Below are 26383 nucleotides of genomic sequence, written 5' to 3'. Positions count from 1 at the left end.
CGAAGTACCCATGCAGGCGTTCAGTCTAGCAGGAAACACTCACGGAGACACGAAGCTCAGGACAGGTCCAACTTTGTCTTACTTTCCTCTCACACCTTAATCCATTCGGGGGCTACTGACGAGGATACAGACCCAGGGTAGGGTCATAGGCTCGACCTATACGTCCTACCCAAGGTCACTACCCTGGAAGACGAAAAGACCAAGAGTCAACAGAAGAGCGCCAGTCAAGTATGTCGAGTGCAATCCACTTGACATTCACATCACTCGACGGTCGCTACCTACCGTCACTCGACTACAAGGAAGGCCACTCGACCATATCGCAGACCAGGAGTCGGAAGAGCACGCAACAGCCAGATATTTACTCCTTAGTCTTCATGAGCATTAAGAGTACTTAATGCTGGCGTTACCAGTAACGCCCCTTACTTTATGTACATTAGTTCCTTTGTAATGGAGACGGGCTGGGGTCCTAGCTCACTCTATATAAGCCACCCTCCTCCTCTGGCACAAGGGTTCGCACCCCATGTAACACAACACGCATAATCCAATCGACCGCCTCCGGGCACCGAGACGTAGGGCTATTATTTCCTCCGAGAAGGGCCTGAACTCGTAAACCTCGTGTGTACATCTTCGCTATAGCTCAGATCTTGCCTCTCCATTCCTATCCCCCTTTCTACTGTCAGACTTAGAACCACGACAGCTGGATCTTCTTCTTCTTCTTCTTCTTCTTCTTCTTCTTCTTCTTCTTCTTCTTCTTCTTCTTCTTCTTGTCTTTTGGCTGTGTGCATCCTTAATGTCTTTACGACATTGCGTTGTTGCAGAGACTGAGTGTAATTGGTATCTCCGTGATATTAATATATTCTCTTTTTCGAAAAGAACAAAATGGTTCTTGCACCGTTTGCCTCCATGAGCCCGAATCGGTGGCTCCATATGGAGCTCGGCAATTCCAAAAATGCAAAAATCAACCTTCTAAGCTTCAAAAAATCTGAAAATAAATAAACAAGTACATATAGATGTATACTAGATGCATGTGGAATTTCATCACGAAATACATTTTGATGTGAGCTATAGAAAAACAAAATCTTGTACTTCTGGTGAATAGTTTATGTGGTAAAAATACTTTTTTTTTATTTTTATGCAGTATTTCATCATGAAACTTTGCATATAAGTACTTCCTCTGCTCACTATTATAAGATGTTAGAAGCATTTTAGTGTGTTTGTTCACTCATTTCATCAGTCCGCATGTAGTCTGTATTGAATATTCAAAACATCTTATAATAGCAAAGGAGGGAATACATCCTTATGTATGTGTGTATTTTTTCAGAAATTTCTAAAACCTAAAAAATGAATTTTGGTTTTTTAATTAAGGGCTCCATGAAGCTCGAGCTCCATTAGCAATTCCCGTTATCTGTTTTAAATAGCCCGCTATAGCTCCGCTATAACACGCTATAGCGTTTATAAAATATCTTACACTAAGATATTTTGGTCCAAACGAATGAACGAACATTTTAAATAGCGCGCTATAGCGTTTGAAAAAGGTCCACCGCTAAGAGGCTTAGCACGCTATTTAAAACTATGTAATAACTTATTACTATTATTTTAGGACTATTTGTTGGAATCCTGACAATATATTTAGACTAACTTATATATAATGTTTTTTAGTGTATTATATTGTGCCACCCCATTGTTAATATCCTAGGCTCGCCACTGTTGACGCATGCGGTGCCTCCTCCAGCATATGAGATCTCATGGGGCAGGGCTGAGCACTAGAGCAGTGAACTGTAGCAACATTCAATAAATCCATGCATGGTACACAGCGTGCATTTGTGTGCACGGCATTGTGTGTAACAGAAACACAGTACACATCACAAACAGAGATGGCCCCAATCAGCTAGATTTCTTTTCAAAACTATCACGTTTTATATAGCAAATTTGGAAACTATATCACCCAAAGCAAAAAAAAAACCCCAGAACTATGACCCCGTCGGCCTTGCATGGACCGAAGACGGTGTCTTCAGTCAGGTGTTGACCGAAAAGGGCTCTTCAGCCACATCTTGGCCGAAGTGATCCGTAGCTGGGCCGAAGAGTACTCTTTGGTTAGCCGCAGGCCGAAGAGTCCCTGGAACCCACCTTTTCGCGTGAACGGGAGGCCGAAGTTGCATGGGTGCGCTCTTCAGCTTATTTTTAGGCCGAAATGGTATTTTTTTTTAATTTTGACTTATTAATGTTGTGCAACCATTGTCCATCTTAGGCATTGAAAAAAAATATTTTCGTGCAACCCTTTCCCTCAAAAATTTCTCGCCAACTCTTTCTCTCCATATGTTCCCGCCACCCATTTCCCGCCAACCCTTTCCCGCCATATGTTCCCGCCAACCCTTTCCCGCCATATGTTCCCGCCAACCCTTTCCCGCCATACCACAATCGTTCTTTCCCGCCATTTTCTCCTCTCTACTTATAGAACCCCCTTCACACGAAGGTCGGTAAGAAGTCTAGTTTAGTGTAGTCGAGATGTCCGATTATCCTTTCGATCGTAGTTTTCACCCTGAGATGAGCAAATGCCTTTCGAGGCTAGCCACCGATTTCAGGATGGACAATAGGATAGTTCCATGGGACGAACTCCTCGATAGTGACACCATACTGAATGAGTTGGCTCACACATTACATAGGTCTGGATGGCCTGAAAGGACCTATGAGGAGGTACATAAAGAACTTCTTAGGTTGCATGGAAGGTGGAAGAAAGTAATGCAGACGAAGAGTGAAACTTTCTTAAGGATTGCAGCAGAGCATACATTTTTATGGACTGCCGACAGCGAAGAGGAAGACGATATCTTCACGCCGAGCACCAAGAGCAAGAGTACCGCATCGTCGCAGGGCAAGAGTGATGCATCGACAAAAGGCAAGAGTACCACATCGTCTAAGGGCAAGAGTGTTGCATCCGCGAAGGGCAAGAGTACCGCATCGTCGAAGGGCAAGAGTGCTGCATCGGCAGAGGATGACGATGATGCCTTCATATAGTATGTAAGCTATATTTAAGTTCAGCTCTAACGTTTAATTCAAATCTACTTGTATCTTAATTATCGGTTGCAGTCTGTTTGGAAATGCGACTGGAAAAACAATGTGAATTAATAGTAATATGTCTCTCGCATACATAAAACGATATATGTCTCCTAATCAGATAGAAGCAAGTGCAATAGTAGCACATACAAGCAGCATGTCTCATACATATATACTGACTCACAGATGCGAATAGTCTGAAACTAAAATAGATAATGACTCATACATAGATAACCATATCACTGCGGGGGACGACGACGAATGTGGGTCTTCCTCGGCCGAGGACCGGAAGGCGCTAAGTGCTGTGGCGATGGACGATGCTCACGATAACCAAGACCATAGATAACCTCGTCTGTCACTATCTATGTCTCCTGCGATGGTGGTGGTGATGGAGTGTGAAACATTGTATGCGAGAAGTCATAAGTGTTTGCAGCTTGGTCATCATCATCGCCGTCGCCCTCTAAGAACGAAGCACCACCACTGAGCATCGGTGACTGCACTGAATGCATGAACGGTTGCGACTAGTTACCGCCTGCGGTAAAGTGAAACATGTAAAATTGATACAAATGCATGAACGAAGCACCACCACTAAGCGTCGATGACTGCACAGAATGCATGGACGGTTACTAAAAGAATGTAGTAAGTAGTGTTACCTAGTTCCATCGGCTGATGCTAGTAAGCGCTTCCTAGTTGTGAAGGAGGTGGCTGATGCCAGGAAGAGCTCCCTGGCTATGAAGGAGGTGGCTGATGCCAGGAAGAGCTCCCTGGCTGTGAAGGATGAGGATGTTGCCCAACCAAAAAGTAAACATTCGTACTGACTTAACAGGATCCGTCTCCCATAGTAATATTATGACAGTCTCTCTTGCCCCTTCGTACTTACTTAAAACAGGAATTTCTTGGTGCTCAACTGCTTATTTTGCTTTTCCTGGTACCGGTATAGATAGATAGAAAGCACATTCAATCGAGAAAAGGATCAACTGATCCACCTCTTTACTTTTTGGTTTTTGTTCGGCTATTTCAGCATAGGTTGCATTTTAAAACAAAAGAAAAGAGCAAGTTCCCACAGGCGAATAGCTGCTTCCGAGAAATCTTTTACCCCCTTGACGCCCTTCAGGGCTGCTAACAACGAGCTAATACACAGGAATGGGACGGCTCCTACACCGCTTAACTCCAATAATAGAACCTGGTCCCACATCCCTTGCATCTGATAATGAAACAATCAGAATTTGTTGAATTGAAATATGTTCAATCTCATTTCTTTTACGTGGTTTTGGCAACTATCAATTATCTCTTTCCTCGGCTTCCTACACGGATATCAACGGTGCATAGAGGGTCGTGGTTCTGAATGGTGCATAGAAGGTCTTGGTTCTGAATGATGTAGAGAGGGACGTGGCGGACGATGTGTTGGACGAGGAATTGCAACATCCTAAGATCGTCTACACGTAACAACTACGTAAATCCCGCGTAGCTTTTCATCAAGACACCTCAACCATGAGACGTGTGCTCTTGCAGTGGGATAGATTCTCCCCTCTGAAAGCGCTGCATTAAAGCGGAAACCTCTCGCGCCTCGCTTGCCAAGTCACCCTGTACACTAAGAGTTAACCAATTAGATCCTCGTTGTATGGCAGACAACATGAATAGTTAACCAACTGAATATGTCTAGGTTAAGAAAAGACTTAACATATGAGAACCTTGGCACGTACCGCGGCGTGTCTGGTTCCCACAATAGAGGCAGTTGGGTATATATCGCTGGTGGGAGGGGCTTCGATCTGATCAGGAGCAGCTGACAGGACCAAGTAGATCCTGATTGTATGTCGGTAATGCTGCAGATACAACCTGAACTTGCCCCAGTCAAAGGGCCGAACCTCTCATCCCAGATATTTATTGGCGCGGTAGTCCATTCGTCTGAAGCCAATAAGCCATGGACTTGTTCCCCCCTACGCGACTGTGCCTGAGGTTGACATGCGCGTTACATGGTTAGGTATATTCTGAATGCAGAGCTGATAACTAAAATAGTATTAGTACTTACTGAAGGAAATATACCCTAGAGGCAATAATAAAGTTGTTATTTATATTTCCTTATATCATGATAAAAGTTTATTATTCATGCTAGAATTGTATTAACCGAAAACTTAGTACATGTGTGAATACATAGACACAACAAAGTGTCCCTAGTATGCCTCTACTTGACTAGGTCATTAATCAAAGATGGTTATGTTTCCTGACCATAGACATGTGTTGTCATTTGATGAACATGATCACATCATTAGAGAATGATGTGATGGACAAGACCCAACATTAGCTTAGCATAATGATCGTTAAGTTTTATTGCTATTGTTTTCTTCATGACTTATACATGTCCCTCTAACTATGAGATTATGCAACTCCCGAATACCGGAGGAACACCTTGTGTGCTATCAAACGTCACAACGTAACTGGGTGATTATAAAGATGCTCTACATGTGTCTCCGAAGGTGTTTTTTGGGTTGGCATAGATCGAGATTAGGATTCATCACTCCGTGTATCGGAGAGGTCTCTTTGGGCCCTCTCGGTAATACTCATCACTATAAGCCTTGCAAGCAATGTGGCTAATGAGTTGGTTGTGGGATGAAGCATTACAGAACGAGTAAAGAGACTTGTCGGTAACAAGATTGAACTAAGTATGAAGATACCGACGATCGAATCTTGGGCAAGTAACATACCGATGACAAAGGGATTTGACCGATAAAGATCTTCGTAGAATATGTAGGAGCCAATATGAGCATCCAGGTTCCGCTATTGGTTATTGATCGGAGATGTGTCTCGATCATGTCTACATAGTTCTCGAATCCGTAGGGTCCGCACGCTTAACGTTCGATGACGATTTGTATTATGAGTTATGTGTTTTGGTGACCGAAGTTTGTTCGGAGTCCCGGATGAGATTACGGACATGACGAGGAGTCTCGAAATGGTCAAGAGGTAAAGATTGATATATTGGAAGGTTACATTCGGACACTAGAATGGTTTCGGGAAGTATCCGATAAGTTTCGGACTACCGGGAGGTTACTGGAACCCCTCCCCCCGGGGGACTATTGGGCCTTCATGGGCCCGAGTGGGGAGAGGAGGCCGTGCGGCCAGGTGGAGGCGCGCACCCCCAAGCCCAAACCGAATTAGACTAGGGGTGGTGGCGCGACCCCCCTTTCCTTCTTCTCCTCCACCTCTTTCCCCTTCCCCCTTTCTCCGGAAAGGAAGGAGGAATCCTACTAGGACTGGGAGTCATAATAGGACTCCCCCCTTGGCGCGTCCCCTCTAGGTCGGCCGCCCCCTCCTCTCGCACTTTATATACGAGGGCAGGGGGCACCCCAAAGGCACAACATTGTCTTAGCCGTATGCGGTGCCCCCTCCACCGTTTACTCCTCCAACAGTATCATCGTAGTGCTTAGGCGAAGCCCTGCGCAGATCACATCATCAACACCGCCATCATACCGTCGTGTTGATGAAACTCTCTCTCAACCCTCTGCTGGATCAGGAGTTCGAGGGACGTCATCGAGCTGAACATGTGCTGAACTCGAAGGTGCCATACGTTCGGTGCTAGATCGTTTGGATCGTGAAGACGTTCGACTACATAAACCGCATTAACATAATGCTTCCGCTTTTGGTCTACGAGAGTACGTGGACACACTCTCCCCCTCTCGTTGCTATGCATCTCCTAGATAGGTCTTGCACGATCGTAGGAACTTTTTTTGAAATTGCATGCTACGTTTCCCAACACTTACTTGTGAACATGTTCTGGTAAGTATGGAATATCTGGAATGTCATGCTCTTGACATAGACCGAACTGTCTCATCATCCTATGAAGAGCCATCTCCTCAACCGTCACGTTGAACACCAACTTGGCCTTGGTCATCCAATAGTGCCGATCTCTAGTGCACAATCCAGAAATCCCAACTGGGCACCTGGATAATATAGCCTGATGCGAGTATGGCTCCCAGATAACTTGATCCTCGTGCAAACTATCAAACTGTGCCATGAAGGATGGGTAGCAGCTCTTGACCTGGCTATGCGCAAACTATCTCTATGCATGACAACAAAAAACATTAGTAATACTATTGAATGGCAACAAATAATCGAATCAATTGTTACTTAATATGATAGTACCTCTATCCAAACATATGAAGGATAAGGATGCATTTGAGAAAAGAAATATGCAGTTGATAGAGGCGCAACTGAGAAGGAAAAATATACCGTTTATGATGGTACATTTGATAATGATGCGGTTAACGGTTGTACAGTCGATGAAGATATAATTGATAGTGGTGCATTTGACAATGATGCAGTTGAAAACATGCTTCAACTGCATCACATGTTTCAATTACACCATTTAATTAGTTAGGAAATTGGTAAGTATTTACCCTATAGTCCTGCCTGAAGATAAAACATGGCCCATTGTGAATTAGCCCCTGTACTACTTTCTTTAATGCATGTAAGGGATTGTCAAGTGATTTCTCCCATTTTTGTGATTGCAAGATTTGCGTTTCTCCTTCTCTTCTTGTCACAAATTGACTCTAGAGCAACATTCGAATCGATCGTTTGTAATGAGTAAGGCCCGAGGAAGTGCAAAAAGGCCCCACTGAGTGCAAGGGGTGGCTCTGATGGTGCGGGCTGGTAGGTAGATTTACACTTGGTCTATTCTCCTCACCTTCTTTAATGTTCTTTGGCAATGGATACCCGCTACCCACGAACGCAACAGGTAATAAGCCTATTAGGGTAAGGGTTTGGGCAAAAAATACTCATGGGTTAATAAATGGGAAAAAAATATTACCCATTGGGTAAGCCGGGTGTGGGTGAAGACAATACCCATACCCGCATACAAGACATGTAAAAACTCTATTAGGGTAAGGAGTTTCGGAAAAGTTAATACCCATGGGTTCCTAAATGGGAAAATGTTGTACCCTTCGGGTAAGTCGGGTAGGGGTACAGGATAGGAAGACAATACCCATACCGCGTACCCATATACCCATACACTCATTCTAATAGGTAGATCCCATGTGTCATTCATGAAAGAAAAAAAATCTAGTCGCTCTACCCTAAGATAATGCAGCCACTGGCCTCGACGCAAAATCCCCTTCTCTTACCCATGTGTGTGATCCTGTTTAAATGTGTAGATCTTGTTTTGTGTACTCATTATTTTGTCTCTAATTTTGTTGATCTTATTCTACGCTCTCCTTCATTTGATCATTTCAAAGTAGGGGTTGCAAATGTGTCTTCAATAAAAGAAGAATAGAGAAAACTTTGTTCCTCTTGTTTGCCTTGTAATTGGAAAAGGTAAGAAAATATATATGTGAATGTTTCTCTAAAAAGTTTAGTTACAAGATACTCATCCATGAATGTAATTGGACATTGTATAATGCCATCTAGTTCATACTTATTTCTATTCACTTTTGAAAATTAATACCATTCTTTTTATTCCATCACACAAAGAATCGTGATGTACATGTGCTGAAATACTGAAATGTGGTTTATATGTGCTGAAATGCTGAAGTATACATGCTAAAATTTTGTTTATATGTTTAGAGATGTTGAAAAACACATGGTGAAGTATGTATGGGTAAGTTGGCGGAGATGTGTATTTTTACCCGCGGGTATCACCCGCACCCGGCAGGGTACGAGTATGGAAACAATTTGAAACCCGGGGTGTGGGAATGGGTATGGGTTTATGAAAAAATTTATTGAGAAGGGTACGGGTTTGGGCAATCATTATCTGCACCCGAACCCGGCGGGTGCCATGTTGAGACTTCATCTAATCCCTTTTAATCTACACAACAGTGCTTCAATTGGAGATAAGCTCTACAGAAAAAATGCACCTCGACATTATTATTTCATTCCCATGATTGGTTCCTACTTTCGTTGATCGTTGATCTTCAATTTCGTGTTTATGTTAGGATCCTTTTTAGACAAATCTCGTCAAATTTGTTGTACACGGTCGCCCATTTGAAATTTTATTTGACCACTAGCTTCACCTCACTTCCCACACAACTCTAAATGTTGTATTTTGTTTGTTTCAACGCTCATAGACGAATAGATCTATACTTCATTTTCAAGTTTGGACTTATTTTGGAAAGATTTCGCTAAATTCATCGCACATAGTCGACCATTTGAAATTTTATTTGATCACTAGCTTTATCTGGTTGTTCCAAACAACTCTCATATTGTAAGTCTTTTTTTTCAATGCTCATAGATGAAGTTGTTACAAGTGTGGTGGGATAAGTCCACCATGTCGACAAGAGGTGAGAGTAATCATCAATGAGCATGTAACCTAACAACCAAACGTTGAATATGAAGAGCACAAACACGTAACAAAACACGGTGCTTTGTGAGTAACCAAACGGCATGCAAAAATGGCCCGGATCTTGTGTTAGGCCACACAGTCTATACCGGGCCAGGCTCTAAAGAAACACGAAAAGTCGCACATCAACCAAACACGCCCTTTGTCTTCGGTTTTGGTAGAGAAATCATGGGCGTTCGTTCACGGATGAGGAGATAGATCGATGAAGATAGCCCCTGCGTGTACGTCCGTAATGTTGGACTCCGTTGGTCTTGTGGCCTGGGCGTGCCCAATTCCTCCGGTGGCATCCCTTTTGGACGACTGTGGTTCTTGGGGATGCAGACATTCTACTACTTTCGACGAGAATCAAGCATCACCTTCAATGGCCAAAGTGGTTCAAATATACCAGCTTTGCCTTGAATTTCAGCAGATATTGTGTGAGGTGCGCGCGTGATGGCGTCAGTAGATTTTGCATCAGTGTTGTACTCGTGTTTCTACAAGAAAATATTCTACTTTTCAGCTGCCATGCCCTACAGGAGGAACTCTCATTCTCTCACGAGGAGCTATTATCTCGATGATAACAGAGGCCACCGAATTCTGTAACGCCATTTCCTACAACGCAGCCGATGACAGTGCTACAGCTGAGGAAGGAGAACTAGGCAAGATAACAAACAGATAGCTCGCATTCTCACAGTACTAGAATGGCATCAAGCCATCAACATATGACAAAGCTGGCGACTAGTTAGAAAGGCCATCATTTAGGAAGCTCACAAAGCTAGTTGACAAAAACCTCCAGATCAGACATACAGATTGATTGCGCGTTGACGAGAAGCCGATCAAATGCTCATGCACCATGGATCTCTCCAAAAAGTTCAGTTAAGGATTCCCCTATGATATCAAAAGATCAAAGGCCTAGTGCGTACGTACGCGTGCGCTCGACCGATGGTTTCTAACAAACTTCTCTGCAGCCCGCGACACTTGACCCCGCTTGCTGTTTGCTAACAATCAGCACGTTGGAAACAAGGTTTTCAAAAAGGCTAAATGTAATGGGCCTTCTTTTTCGACCACTGCTTTTCACATATGTGCTGTGTTTTTTGCCCAGTTTATAAGCAAGCTAGGCAGCCACTGAGCTAGTTTGGACTTTGGGATCGATGTGATCTTACATGGTCCCTTGCCCTTAGGCCTTAGCCTTAGGCTAACTATGATAGCCCTACCATGCATAGCTTAACTGGATAGCTGCATACTAGGAATAAGAGATGGAGATGCCATATGGCCGTGCAAGCCAAATGCATGGTGCATATATATGTGATCATTAGAAGGGTAGATATATAGTAGATATGTATCTTTTTTTCTATGAGATAAAATTGAGTCACATGCATGCACATTGGTTGGAAAAATAATATAGTTGAGCTTAATTGTAAAAGGAAAAAAACAAACCACTGCACATTAATTGTTTAATTAGGTTCTCTCTAAATGATAATCACTCCTCTTTCTAGGTGATAAGGAGGGCGCCGAGATATCTAACTCCTTCCGCCGGCCTGGTTCCCCTCCCCTTCAGCGGTGGGAAATGGGGGAAACCCGGGTTTTGCCTATCCATTATGTAGTTAGGGTTATGGTTTTGGTGTTGTGACGACATCATTTAGATGGCGGCGGTCATGTTGCATTCAATAATGGTGCCCCGACTTCAACCCATATCGACGGCGTGGTCGACGTCGTTGAGGAGCCAATGGGTCAGTATCATCATGGGGCATGTGCTCCAATGTTATGTGGTCTTGGTTTGATCATCTGCTTTTGTTGGTCTCGCTATCGGTACACTTGTATTTTATGTAGATTATTCCCACATGCGAGAGCATGTGGGCAGTTTGCCGGTTTCCGCTGGTGAGGCTAGCCCAACCGTCAGGCCAGATCGAGGCACGACCTTGGCAGCTTCTTCGCCTATATCATGTAATTTGCGGCGGGTGGCTACTGTAACAACAATAATGAGAAGTATTCCTCTAAAGCTCTCAATGGGCGATATTGTTCATGATGTTCTCTTGTTCATTCTTTCTCCGGCGATGCCACGACAACCAAGCAAGCGACACCACATTCAGTTCAAGATGATTTTCTTGGGGATTAGATGTATTTCTAAGTTTTCACAGGGTTTTCTGTCAAAATGGAGACACATGTCCTAATTTAGATGTTTCCGTTGTACTCGCATTTATTAACTAATGTAATCCAAAAAAATATTTTTCTTCCCAGGAGCTTGGTTTTCCCTACAGGTAGGAGAATGTTGTGAGCTATTAGATCTATGTCTAACGGTTATATTTTAACCACAAAGCCAGACATGAAAACTAGAGCAGATGCCAATTACAAAATGGATAGAAATATTATGAAACTAGAGTACCACTATAACCATACACATATATAGCGAAAATATGCAATTTTGTGAAAACAATGCGCAACCGCGATTGACTGTACACACATGGGAATTAAGTTTTGAGAAGTAAGGTACACACATGCTAAAAAGAAGAATGACATTCCTGCAAATACATTGCTCTAGGGTCAGCTGAACCCATTAGAATGGTTGCTCCCGTGTTCATATAGGACTAGAAAAATAGGGTGATGCAGAATATTTAAAAAGTGATTCTTTTTAGGGAATTTGAAGAAAGTGATGATTTTTTTTTAGGAACGTGATGAATTTTTTAGGTCAAGAAGCCGTGATGATGTGATAAGAGAAAGCCTCGATACATTTTTTTCTTTGTACAATACATGTACGGCCCATTGGCCCATCCATTGTAACTGGATGTGTGGATCGAGATATATTTAGCTATCGGCTGTTGTTCGTTATACAACGAACAAACTAAAATAAACCGAGTGTCATATATTCATATAGTAAAAAGCAATGAATGCACCTGAAAGCTAGTGCTTACAATGATATCACAAAGAATGTGCTGGGAATACAAGCAATCAAAGCCCGGTTCTTTTGTGGGCACAAACTAAATTTTATTCTACCGGAGGCATGCTAAAAGAGATCCGGTATAGAGTCTACAAAGAGCTGGCCATTTTTGAAAAAGTCGTGCTAAAGAGGAAAACGGATGCAATATAAAATGAATCAGTTAATAACATAAAGAACTAGTATAAGTCTTCTTTATTCAAAAATGAGAGACAGGCAGCTATCCAAGGAATCATGTAGGGCATGGCATGGGTCTCTTTGAGGAACCAATTAAGAAGGCATGCAGCCATGCACGCAAAGATCCCAAGGCAATGGAGAGAGAGGAACATGGGTCCTTCCAAAAGGGAATGATCTTTTCTTAGAGAGAGAGAGGCAACCAGCACAGCAAGTAGTAGAGAGAGAGAGATGGGGGCAAGGAGAGAGACAAAGAGATTAAGAGCATGGTTAATAGTATAGCCAGCTGCTGGCTATAAGCCAGTGCCATGTCATCTACAACCCATCTTATAGCCAACATGTATAATAGTAGATCAAAAGAGTGTACTACTTTTTCATTATGTGGCCTACCTTTCATTCTCACAAAGTGCCTAGGAGCACGTGCTAGAGCTGGCTCTTCACGAAGAGCCCGCTTACCTTCTCTCTCCTCTTCTCTTTCCTCCAACTAAGCAAACATATACTAGTTTATTTCATATAGCCTGCTGACTCATCTTTATTATACTTGCTCTAAGGGGAGCAAGTTGGCCACCAAAAGTGGTGGTCTGGTTTTGAGAAATCCCATGATTTTGTTTGAGGGGACAGGGGGCAGGGATTAGGGTGGCATTGATGCATGGGATCATGCCATGCCTTCCCAAAGACAGCTTACCAGCATATATGGAGCATGAGACACAGAAAACAAGAACACAAGCCCCCTTCTACCTGGGCAGGAGAGGAGACACAACATCTTATTTTTGCTACGGCATATTAGAAAAAACACTAGGTTTGTTAGCATCTTACAAAAAAAAATGCCTACATATATTAATTTGTTAGACTGCTGCAAGTTGCAACACACCACAGGAGTGATCATTACTACCACATAAACAACCTAACAAAAATAACGGACACTAGTTTATGGCTAGTGCTGGGCAAAGCACGCATGATTAGTTATAAATGCAAATAACGGCATCAAGCAACAACATTCAAGTCAAATGTCAGATTATATATATAACGAGGTCGTGCAAGTGAGCTATAGAGCTACAAGATCCTCCTCCTGATCTCCATGCCCAAGAAATTAACTATACAAATGAATAAAGTTTTCCTTTTCATAGAATAAAATAATTGGTGGTCGCAAAAAGTTCATGGTGGATCCATTTTGCAAGATCACACATCTCACTTAAATATCATGGCAATGTGTTGTGAACAGAAGCAATAGCAACAAATCCGCAAAATTCTAATTAACAAATATATACTGGTGCATTAGGTCCAACAATCATATCGACAAAATCTCCGTAAAACTTTACTCCAACACGAACTAAGCGAGAAATGGACAACCAAGAAAGAGGAAAAATAGATGAAATTGGTACTTTTACGGTTGTAGCAGCCTCACAAGTTTTGACACCTCTAATCCAATGCGATCCCCATGCATTTGTAAGCTTTCCAATCTTAAATCAACAGTAAATAACCAACCAACTGGGCAGCCAATGAAAAATTAACATCATGCTGATAGCTAGCTAGGGTTAGGGTTTCTTCCTCTTGGCACACTTAATCCAATAGCTCCTCCTCCAACCAAATCACCATGAAATCTTACTAATTAAGCAGACAATATTATTGCACCAGTGCCGATCATGTTCATATATATAAGCTCTATATAGAAGGCAGTGAGCAAGCAAACCCTAGGTCACCGTCGTCGACTGTTCGTAGTCGCCGGCATGCATGCATGCACAGACCACAGAGTAGAAGGCGCGCGCGCCAATGGCACCTACTGCCACGCCGACACGGACAGCAGCGGCCGCGTCTGCCACCCGAGGAAGCACGCGCCGCGGGACTCCTGCACCAGGTATCCCTCCGACGGGTAGTGCAGCCGCAGCAGTAGCCGTGCCTGCGAAACGGCGAACGCGCTGAGCGGCCGCGCGGCGAACCCAGTGCCGCGTGCCGCGGTAGCCCACCGCTCGAGCCCGCGCCACCACCTCCCGCCTGTGCCGCCCACCGCGGCCTCGATCTCCCTGCCGAGGACCTCCTGCTCCACCGCCAGCCTCTCCCGGCTCCCCGGCGGCACCGTCGCCTCAAGCGCCTCGAACACCGCCGAATAGTGATCCATGGCCACGCCAACACGGCGCGGGAGCTCGTCGATGGGGTCGATCCCTCCTCCGCTCGCCTCCCTCTCGGCGACGGTCACCACGGCGGGGGCCATGGCCTTCACCCACTTCAGGAACGCTGCGAGCTCGTCCTGCCCGCCGAGCTTGTGCAAGAACAGCACGCAGTTCACGGCCAGCGTCTCGTCGGGATGTAGCTCCAGGCTCGTGACAGCGGTGCTCGGGGTGGTGCTCGTGCCGGCGACGTGGTGCGTGCTGGCGGCGCAGGAGAGGAGGAGCGGGGCGAAGTGGAAAGGGAGGTGGATCGAGCGGGCGAAAGCGCGTAACCGGTTGCCTGTACGAAGGAGTGTGTCGCGGTCGGCGCCAGCGCCGGTGATGCGGACCTCGGGCGGGCCCAGCGCTGGGTCGGCTCGTTCGGCGATCGCCTGGAGGAGTGGCGGCCACTGCACGCCGTGCGCCGCGTCGAGGTCGAGGATGTGGACGCGGCGCGAACCCTCCACGGCCTCGAGGATGGCCTGGTTGGCCGTCAGGTGGGCGAACCGCAGGAACGGCGCGATCTGGTTGAACGCCAGGTACGCCCCAGACGGTGCCGGCGCTGTCCCAGCTGGTGGCCGCGGGGAGAACGGCAGCCCGGCCTTGGAGTCCACGCGGAGCACGAGCGCGCGCGCGAAGTGGTACGCGAGGCGGTCGGTGGCGTCGCCGCGCGGGGACCCCGCGGAGAGGAGGATCTCGGCAGCGCGGCGCGCGGCGGCGAGGTCCCCGCGCTGCAGCAGGTCGGCGCAGGCCAGCACGAGGTCCCGCGTGGACGGGGCCGCCGCGAGCGCACGCCCGCCGCCGCCCAGCAAGGCAGCGTCGCCCTCGCCCTCGCCGCTGCTGTTCCTGAGGTCGGCGTTGCTGTTGTTGTTGTTGTTGTTGTCGGTGTCGGAGGACGAGGAAGAGTGGAGTGAGCCGATCATGTCTTCTTCTTCGCTCGCGGCGCCCTGGGACTAGGAGCGTCGTGAGCGGTCGGAGGTGGAGGAGAAGACGGAGACGGAGACGGAGCATGAGGGCGCGCATCTCTGGGGGGGTTTAATAGGGACGATGAGGGCGCACGTCCAGCAGCATCTGGGCTCGCAGCTTCCTTGACAGGACATCATCTGCCAAAAATACACAAGTATGCTGCTGCTGCTAGCTAGCTTGTGTGAGTGAGTGAGAGGGGAGAACCCAGCAGCACCATCACCAGCAACCAGCTACGCTACTACAAATAATGCCAGCCATAGCCTACTAGATGCACTGTGCAAACTCACAGATGAGAGAGGGAGGGAAAGTAGGTATTTTGCTCGGCACCAGTAGTACTGCTTTCTCTCTCCTCACAATCCCTCTCTCTCTCTAACTATGTAGAGGGGGAAGGGGAAAGGTGGTGGCGAGGGTGGCGTTGTCTTTTATCCCCTGGACTGTGGCGAGGATGATTTGGGTGGGCTAAAGCGCGAGGGGAATCTGAAACATTCCAAGGAATGGTGGGCTCATGGACGAGGTTCATACGCTAGAGCTTAGCTACTAGTTGCTGCATCTAGAAATACTTATTAATTAGTGGCAGCTTTAGATCGGCTAGATAGATGAATGGACACCTGCGTGTAGTAGGGGGCTATTGCTAGCTTAGGGCGAATTGGATTTTGTGGTAGCTTAGTGGTGATCATTGGATATATGTATGTTGTCTCAAATGTTTTTGAGGTGATTCTCTCTCTCTATATATAGGTAAAACTTGCGTCTATCACATCTGACCACAAAATCTGTTAAGTCTCGCTAAGCTTTTGACGGTTTAACTCAAAAAATATGAAATAAATACTGGAGAATCACTCTAATGTCATAAGATGATCTAATGGAGCGATTGAAAAAATATGCATTTACGAGTCCTCAACAAAAAGAAAACTTTTCAGCTCACTGCAAAATAAATATATATTGAACTACTTGTCTTTTTATTTAGGACACATACAGTCGTATTTTTTAAATCGCTCTGTTGGATCATATTATATTGCACGTGTGTGGTTTTGATATTTTTTTCCAGGTTTTTGGGTATTTTAATACCGTCCAAAACCTTAACTAGCTCTGTGGTAAGCTATGATAGAAAAATTTGATGCGCGTGCTTGGTTGAGGTCGGGGGAAGATACGTGCGTTAGCCTTAATTTTCACTAGAGGCTAACGCATGCTTGGCGGTGCCGTTCTACACTCGCGGGGTTGTCTTTTTCACTCTAGCATGTTACTGTGTGAGTTGTTTCATTTGGTTTTATCTGTGTTAGCTTGAGTTTTAGTTATATTCTAATGCCTTTTTCTCTCGCTCGTATTGCTAGAGACAATATTTGTTCTGAGGGGAGAGTGAAGTTTTCAGTGCGTGGTGTGGTTAGTGGCTGGGCCAGAAAAATGGAATGAGCAGGGCAAAATCTCGTTAAGTCTTGTTGGTGAGGACCAGATAATCTCTTGGTCCAGCATTGTAACTGTCCGCGAGCATCCCAATTTGATCAACAAGGCCGACGACAAGCCACATCTCTTCCCAGCTTACTCTGCACCCTTCAGTAACCTACATGTTGTCTATAAACTGTTTTGTTTCAGCCGGGTGAAATGTTGTTAGTTAAAATTGCTCGATATTTGCCATAATACTTACATGGATGAGTTATTGGATCAGTGCTCAAACATACCCGGAGGTGACGTTTTGGTTTTCCACCTAGTCTGAGGGACATTTCCATACCTACTTCCAAGTGGTACACTTTGGCAAATTCTTTCCAAGTACATCCTGTGGAAAAGGTCCTATCTTCTTCGTTTCTGATCTTCTATAAAAAAACAGAAGCCCTCTCTTGTCTCCAGGTGGATATGTACAGTGGTCTTAATAGATCTGTTACTCAGTTTCTCTAGAAGTCCGTCTCTTGCAAAGATTGTTCAAAGTTATTAAGGCTGTTTATGAAGCCGGTACAATTTCCAATGGTGCTTACTGGAATTTAAGAACATTGTGATGGGGAACGCTGCATGAAAATCAAAAAATTGCTACGTAACACCCAAGATCTAATGTAGGAGATGCACATCAACGAGAGGTGGGGAGTGTGTCTATGTACCCTTGTATACCGTAAGCGTTAACGATCCAAAGATCGTGGTTGACGTAGTCATACTTGCGACGTGATCCAATCCGATCCAAGCACCGCATATGCGGCACCTCCGAGTTTAGCACACGTTCGGCTTGGTGACGCCTTCTCATTCTTGATCCACCAAGCAAGGGAGAAGTGGTAGACGAGATCGGAACCAGAACGACGGCGTGGTGGTGGTGACTGCAGCAGAACTCCGAGCAAGGCTTCGCTAAGAACTACACGAAGGAGATGAAGGAGTAACGGGAGAGGCGACGGCCAAGGGTGGAAGGGTTGCTACCCCCTACGCGTCCCCACCTTTATATAGGCGAGGAGGGGGCTGGTGGCTTGCCCTCCAAGCCCCTAGGGTCGTTGGCCAAGGGGGTATAGGAAGGAAATCCCTCCTTTCCTTCCCCACCGGTCAATATCCCCCTTTTAGGGATCTTGATCTTATCCCTTCGGGATATGATCCTATTCCTTTTAAGGGGGATCTTGGTGCGCCTAGACCAGGGATGTGGGGCCTTTTCCCCACTACCCACGTCCATGTGGGTCCCCCCATGCAGGTGGTCCCAACTCTGGAATCTTCAAGAACCTTCCAGGTAGAATACTGAAAATCCTGAACATTTGCTGGAACCCTGGATATGACTTTCCATATATAAATGTTTACCTCCAGACCATTTCAGAGCTCCTCGTGATGTTCTGGATTCCGTATGCAATTCCCTTTGTCCTTAGATATGTTACTTGCCCGAGATTCGATCGTCGGTATCTCCATACCTAGTTCAATCTCGTTACCGGCAAACCTCTTTACTCATTTCATAATACAAGATCCCCGTGACTAAAGTCATTAGTCACATGCTTGCAAGCTTCTTACGATGTTGTATTACGGAGAGGGACCAAAGATATCTCTCTGTCACACGGAGTGACAAATCCCAGTCTTGATGCATGTAACCCAACAAATACCTTCGAAGATACCCACAGAACACTTTTATGATCACCCAGTTACAAAGTGACATTTGATAGCACACAAACTATTCCTCCGGTATCCGGGAGTGGCTTGATCTCATGGTCTAAGGAACAAATACTTGACATTACGAAAGCTACGACAAAGTGAACTTAGTGAAACGATCATATGCTAAGCTTATGGTTGGGTGTGTCCATCACATCATTCTCCGAATTATGTGATCCCGTTATCCAATAACAACTCATGTCTATTGTTAGGAAACCTTAACCATCTTTGATCGACGAGCTAGTCTAGTAGAGGCTCACTAGGGAGACAATGTTGTTTATGTGTTCACACATGTATTTAAGTTTCCGATCAATACAATTCTATCATGAATAATAAACATTTATCATGAATAAGGAAATATGATAATAACATCTTCATTATTGACTCCAGGGCATATTTCCAACAGTCTCCCACTTGCACTAGAGTTAATAATCTAGTTTACATAGTTATGAATCTAACACCCATGGAGTTCTGGTGCTGATTATGTTTTGCTCGTCGAAGAGGTTAAGTCAATGAGTCAGCCACATTCAGATCCATATGTACTTTGCAAATCTCTATGTCACATATAGATGCTGCTACTACACTCAGCTTGGAGCTACTCCAGCTCACTGCTCCACCATTCAAAATAAATATGTATCTGGTTTAAGACTTTGAGTCCGGATTAGTGTCGAAGCTTCCATCGTAACCCTTTACACGAGCCATTCGTCACCTCTATAAACGAGAAACATGTCCTTAGTCCTCTTTAGGTACTTAAGGATATATTTGACCATTGTCCAGTGATCTACTCCTGGATCACTCAGGTACCTACCTACCAGACTTATGGCGAGGCACATCGGATCTGGTACACAGCATGGCATACATTATAGAGCCTATGGATGAGGCATAGGGGAAGACTTTCATCCTTTCTCTTTCTTCTATCGTTGTCAGGCTTTCAGTCTTACTCAACTTCACACCTTGCAGCATAGGCAAGAACCCCTTCTTTGATTGGTCCATTTTGAACTTCTTCAAAACCTTGTCAAGGCATGTGCTTTGTGAAAGTCCTATCAGGCATCTTGATCTATCTCTATATGCCCAATATGTAAGCAGTTCTAGCCAGGTCTTTCACTGAAAAACTCTTATTCAAATAACCCTTTATGCTTACCATAAATTCTATATCATCCACATATAGTATTAGAAATGCAACAGAGCTCCCACTCACTTTCTTGTAAATACAAGATTCTCCATATGTTCGTATAAAACAAAAAGCTTTGATCACCTCATCAAAGCGTATATTCCAATTCCAAGATGCTTGCACCGGTCTATAGATGGATCGCTGGAGCTTGCATACCTTATTAGCATCCTTAGGATCGACAAAACCTTTCAGTCACATCATATACAAGTCTTCCTTAAGGAAACCTTTAAGTAACACTGTTTTGAAGTCCCTCTGCCAGATTTCGTACCCAAAACATGCGGAAATTGCTAACATAATTCCAACAGACTTCAGTATCGCTACGGGTGAGGAAGTCTCATCGTAAACCCGTTGAACTTGTCGAAATACCCTTTGCAATAAGTCAAGCTTTATATATACAGTGACATTACCATCAGCGTCCGTCTTTTTCTTAAAGATCCATTTGTTCTCAATGGCCTGCCGGTATTGGGCAAGTCCACCAAAGTCCATACTTTGTTTTTATACATGGATCCTATCTTGGATTTCATGGCCCTAAGTCATTTATCAGAATCCGGGGTCATCATTGCTTCTTCATAGTTTGTATGTTCGTCCCTGTCTAACAACATGACTTCCAAGATAGGATTACCATACTACTCTAGTGTAGTACGTGTCTTAGTCGACCTACGAAGTTTAGTAGTAGTTTGATTCGAAGTTTCATGATCATCATCATTAGCTTCCTCTCTGATTGGTGTAGGCATCACGAGAACTTCTTTCTATGATGCCTTACTCTCCAATTTGAGAGAAGGTACAATTACCCCATCAAGCTCTGCTTTCCTCCCACTCACTTCTTTTGAGAGAAACTCCTTCTCTAGAAAGGACCCATTCTTGGCAACAAAGATCTTTCCCTCGGATCTGTGATAGAAGGTATACCCAATGGTCTCTTTAGGGTATCCTATGAAGACACACTTCTCTGCTTTGGATTCGAGCTTATGAGGCTAAAGCCTCTTGGCATAAACGTCACACCCCCAAACTTTAAGAAACGATAGCTTAGGTTTCTTGCCAAACCATAATTCATACGGTGTTGTCTCAATGGATTTAGATGGTGCCCTGTTTAAAGTGAATGCGACTGTCTCTAATGCATAACCCCAAAATGATAGTGGCAAACAGGTAAGACATCATAGAACGAACCATTTCCATTAAAGTATGATTACGATGTTCGGACACACCATTAGGCTATGGTGTTGCAGGTGACGTGAGTTGTGAAACAATTTGATACGTCTCCAATGTATCTTCAATTTTTTATTGTTCCGTTCTATTATAGTATCAATATTGGATGTTTTATATGAAATTTACCATTTTTGGGACTAACCTATTGACCTAGTGCCAAGTGGCAGTTGCTGTTTTTTTGCCTGTTTTTGGTTTTCCAGGAAATCAGTACCAAACCAAGTCCAAACACTATGAAACTTTTTTGACGTTTTTTTCTGGACAAGAATGGCCCTGGAAGTTTTGGGAGGAGACCACAAGGCAAACGAGGGGACGACAAGTCAACAGGGCGCCTAGGGGGGTAGGCATGCCCTGATGCCTTGTGGGCCCCTCGTGGCTCCGTCTGACCTAATTCCACCTCAATAAATTCTCTAAAATCAGGAAACCAACAAAGAGCCACCCAAAATACTTTTTCCACCGTCGCAAGTTTCTGTTCTTCCGCGATCCCATCTGGAGGCCTTTTCCAGTACTGTGCCGGTGGGGGAATCGATCACAGAGGGCTTCTACATCAACCTTGCTGCCCTTCCGATGATGTGTGAGTAATTTACCACAGACCTACATGTCCATAACTATTAGTTAGATGGCTTCTTCTCTCTCTTTAATATTCAATACAATGTTCTCCTCGATGTTTTTGGATATCTATTCGATGTAATGTTCTGTTGCGGTGTTTTGTTGGGATCCGATGAATTGTGGGTTTATGATTAGATTATTCATGATTATTAATTGAGTCTTCTCAGAATTCTTTTATGCGTGATTATTATAGCTTTGTATTTCTCTTCGGTCCATTTGTTTGGTTTGGCCAACCAAATTGATTTATCTTGCAACGAGAGAGGTGCTTTGTAATGGATTCAATCTTGCTGTGCTCTATATCCCAGTGACAGTAGGGACAAGACATGTATTTGTATTGTTGCCATTTAGGGGAAAACAACGGGGTTTGTTCATTTTGTTTGGATTTCTTTTGTCTACACAATGTCATCTTGCTTAAGCCGTTACTCAATTTTTATGAATTTAATACTCTAGATGCATGCTGGATAGCGGTCGATGGGTGGACTACTAGCAGTAGATGCAGGCAGGAGTCGGTCTACTTGTCTCAGACATGATGCCTATATAAATGATATGTTTGATTCATTGCAATAGTTTTGCGATATAGAGATGATAATATGTGGGAGGTACTAGTGGATGATCGTGTTTAGTAAGATATTGGTGTTAATGTTTGTGATTCCCGAAGCATGCACGTATAGTCTCCCGTTATGCCGGGAAGTTGGAGCACAATTTATCCTTGATTTTCTATCTTTGTGTGAAGGTCAGGGGCGTGCGATGGTTAACTCCTACCAACCTCCCCCTAGGAGCATGCGTAGTAATACTTTGCTTTGAGGGCTAATAAACTTTTGCAATAAGTATATGAGTTCTTTATGACTAATGTGAGTCCATGGATTATACACACTCTTACCTTTTTGCAATTTGCTAGCTTATACGGTACAGTGCATTCCCTTTCTCATTTCGAGTCATGGTGCAAACTTCGCCGGTGCATCCAAACCCCGTGATATGATACACTCTGTCACACATAAACCTTATTATATCTTCCTCAAAACAACCACTATACCTACCTATTATGGCCTTTCCATAGCCATTCCGAGATATATTGCCATGCAACTTCCACCACTTCCGTTTTCATCACTTGAGCATTCATTGTCATATTTCTTTGCATGATCATATAGATGACATAGTATTTGTGGCTCAGCCACCGTTCATCATTTTTTATACATGTTAAGCTAGATCATTGCACACCCTGGTACACTTCCAGAGGCATTCATATAGAGTAATACTTTGTTCTAGGTATTGAGTTGTAATTTTTATTTCTTTTGAGTAATATAAGTAAATAGAAGTGTGATGATCATCATTATTCATTATTAGAGTATTGCCCCAGTGAGGAAAGGATGATGGAAACTATGATTCCCCCACAAGTTGGGATGAGACTCCGGACAATGAAAGAAAAAAGGAAAAAAAGAAGAAAAATAAAAGAAAAAGAGAGAAGGGGCATTCTAGTTCCACACTTGTGCTTCAAAGTAGCACCATGTTTTTCATATGGAGAGTCTCACATGTTGTCACTTTCATATACTAGTGGGAACATTTCATTATAGGATTAGTTGCACACCCACTTAGTTTTCATATGGAGCTTTCATACACTTATAGCTCGTAGTGCATTCGTTGCATGGCAGTCCCTACTCCTCGCATTGATATCAATTGATGGGCATATCCATAGCTTGTTGGTTAGCCGCGTCGATGTGAGACTTTCTTACTTCTTTGTCTTCTCCATATTTACCCCTATCATCATACTCTATTCCACCCATAGTGCTATATCCATGGCTTGCGCTCATGTATTGCGTGAGAGTGAAAATGTTGAAGCGTGTTAAAAGTATGAACCAATTGCTTGGCTGACACCGGGGTAGTACATGATTTATACTTTTTGTTAGGAAGACAGAGCACGACAAGACTATATGATTTTGTAGGGATAACGTTCTTTAGCATTGATATTTTGAAAGACATGATTGTTTGTTGGGATGCGTGAGTATTGATGTCTTTATGTCAAATTATAGACTATTGCTTTGAATCACTTGTGTCTTAATATTCATGCCCTGATTAGACATATGATCAAGTTTATGATAGGTAGCATTCCACATCAAAAATTATCTTTTTTATCATTTACCTACTCGAGGACGAGCAGGAACTAAGCTTGGGGATGCTAATACGTCCTTGTCGTATCTATAATTTTTGATTGTTCCATGCCAATATTATACAACTTTTACATACTTTTGGCAACAATTTTTATGATTTATTGGACTAACTTACTGATCCAGTGCCCAGTGCTAGTTCCTATTTTTTTGCATGTTTTTTTTTTCACAGAAAATCCATATCAAACGAAGTCCAAACGCGATAAAAATTTATGGAGAATTATTTTGGAATATAGGTGATTTTTGGGACTTGGAATCAACGCGAACGGGGGCCCACAGCCCCCACAAGACACCAGGGTGCGCCCCAGGGGCCAGGCGCGCCCTGGTGGGTTGTGCCCTCCTCCTATGTCGGTTGGATCTCTACTTCGGGTGCAAGGAAGCTTATATCCAGGAAAAATCGTGTTAAAATTTCAGCGCAATCGGAGTTACGGATCTCCCGGGATATAAGAAACGGTTTTCGACCAGATCTGGGGAACGTGAAACAGAAGAGAACAGAGAGGGAGATCCAACCTTGGAGGGGCTCCTGCCCCTCCGCCTCCATGGAGTCCATGGACTAGAGGGGGAACTTTCTTCCATCTAGGGGGGAGTCCAAGGAAGAAGGAGAAGAAGGAGGGGGGCTCTCTCCCCCTCTCTCCTGGTGGTGCCAGAGTGCCGCCAGGGCAAGGATCGTGATGACGATCTACATCAGCAATCTTGCTACCATCAACACCAACTTTCTCCCCCTCTATGCAACGGTGTAACATCCCTTCTACCCGCTGTAATCTCTACTTAAACATGGTGCTCAACTCCATATATTATTTCCCAATGATATTTGGCTATCCTATGATGTTTGAGTATATCCGCTTTGTCCTGTGGGTTAATCCTGATCTTGGTTGGTATGAATGTATATTTTATTTATGGTGCTGTCCTACGCTGCCCTCTGTCTCGTGCAAACGTGAGGGATCCCCGCTGTAGGGTGTTGCAATACGTTCATGATTCGCTTATGGTGGGTTACGAGAGTGACATAAGCTTAAACCCGAGTAGGTGAGTTGTTGCGTATGGGATAAAGAGGACTTGATACTTAATGCCATGGTTGGGTTTCACAACCTTAATGATCTTTAGTAGTTGCGGATGCTTGCTAAGGGTCCAATCATAAGTGCATATGATCCAAGTAGAGAAATTATGCTAGATCATGCCTCTCCCTCATATATAATTACAAGAATGAGTATTGGTACTTGTTATTGATGGCCTAGGGACAAATAACTTTCTTGTTGACAAAAGGTATCCACTTTTATTGCCTTGCAATTTGTTCATAGTTTTATTATTGCAAAGTACTCGTAGTTTTATTGTTGCAAAATAGTTTCATACTTGTTTTAGGTTAAGCAAACGTCAAGTGTGCGTAGATTTGTATCGGTGGTCGATAGAATTTAAGGGAATATTTGTTCTGCCTTTAGCTCCTCTTTGGGTTCAACACTCTTATTTATCGAAAAGGCTACAAATGATCCCCTATACTTGTGGGTTATCAAACAACTGCTAGCTAATCCTTATGCAAGAGATGGAACCAAACATCCTGATATGCACTTGATCTATGTGGATGAAATTTGTGTATTATTTAAGCTTGCAGGCTTGCTCGGAGATGAATCTAAGAAGAAGGTTTTCCCTTTATCTTTGAAGGGAAAAGCATTGACATGGTGTAGGCTATGCGATGATATTGAATCTTGGAACTGGAATTGATTGAAATTGGAATTCCACAAAAAAAAAATCCTATGCATCTAGTTCATCGTGATCGGAATTATATGTATAGTTTTTGGCCTCGTGAAGGATAAAGTATTGCTCTATCTTGGGGGAGGCTTAAGTCAATGTTATATTAATGCCCCAATCATGAGCTCTCAAAAGAGATTATTATTCAGAATTTTTGCGCTCGGCTTTCTCGTGATGATGAATCCATGCTCGATACTTCTTGTACTGGTTCTTTTATGAAGAAGACTATTGAATTCAGGTGGAATCTTTTAGAAAGAATTAAATGCAACTCTGAAGATTGGGAACTCGACGAAGGTAAAGAGTCAGGTTGTAAGCTTGAATTTTATTGTATTAAGTCTTTTATGAATACCGATGCTTTTCACAAGTTTAGCACTAAATATGGATTTGACTCTGAGATGGTAGCCTCTTTTTGTGAATCTTTTGCTGCTCATGTTGATCTCTCTAAGTAGAAATGGTTTAAATACCACCCCCCTATTACAGAAGAAATCAAAGAACCGATCATGTTTAAAGATGAAACTATCATTTACAATGTTGATCCAGTTGTGCCTACATCTTATACTGAAAAACCACCTTTCCCTGTAAGGATGAAGGAACATGCTAAGGTCTCAACTGTGGTTCGCAAAAGTAATATTAAAGCACCTAAACCTTCTGAGAAAATTAAAGTAGAACCTAGTGTTGCTATGGTTAAATATCTCGTGGTAGAAAATATTGATGTGCATGTTATTTACTTCTGTGATTAAGCTGCTAGAAATTGCCAAACCTGATGATAAAGATAAACATAGTCCCGTAGTTGGCATGCCTATTGTCTCAGTTAAAACTGGAGATCATTGCTAT

At 43.7% G+C, this 26383-nt stretch overlaps 1 protein-coding gene across 1 annotated transcript; it reads right to left on the bottom strand.

The window, feature by feature from the left end:
• Window positions 1-13775: 13775 nt before the first annotated feature.
• LOC119336279 (protein MONOCULM 1-like) lies at window positions 13776-15970 on the bottom strand. The gene has a single exon (XM_037608274.1). It carries the CDS (start codon window positions 15526-15528, stop codon window positions 14239-14241), a length of 1290 nt encoding a protein of 429 aa, XP_037464171.1. The 5' UTR covers window positions 15529-15970; the 3' UTR covers window positions 13776-14238.
• Window positions 15971-26383: the final 10413 nt, after the last annotated feature.

Source organism: Triticum dicoccoides, chromosome 7B (genome assembly GCF_002162155.2).
Source record: "Triticum dicoccoides isolate Atlit2015 ecotype Zavitan chromosome 7B, WEW_v2.0, whole genome shotgun sequence".
Classification (NCBI taxonomy): domain Eukaryota; kingdom Viridiplantae; phylum Streptophyta; class Magnoliopsida; order Poales; family Poaceae; genus Triticum; species Triticum dicoccoides.
Note: the sequence above shows the minus strand (reverse complement) of the source record. Positions and strands in the feature narration are given on the sequence as shown.

Bases quoted from the DNA above. Each gene is read 5' to 3' on its own strand.
- LOC119336279 (XM_037608274.1), bottom strand. From the start codon at position 15,528: ATGATCGGCTCACTCCACTCTTCCTCGTCCTCCGACACCGACAACAAC.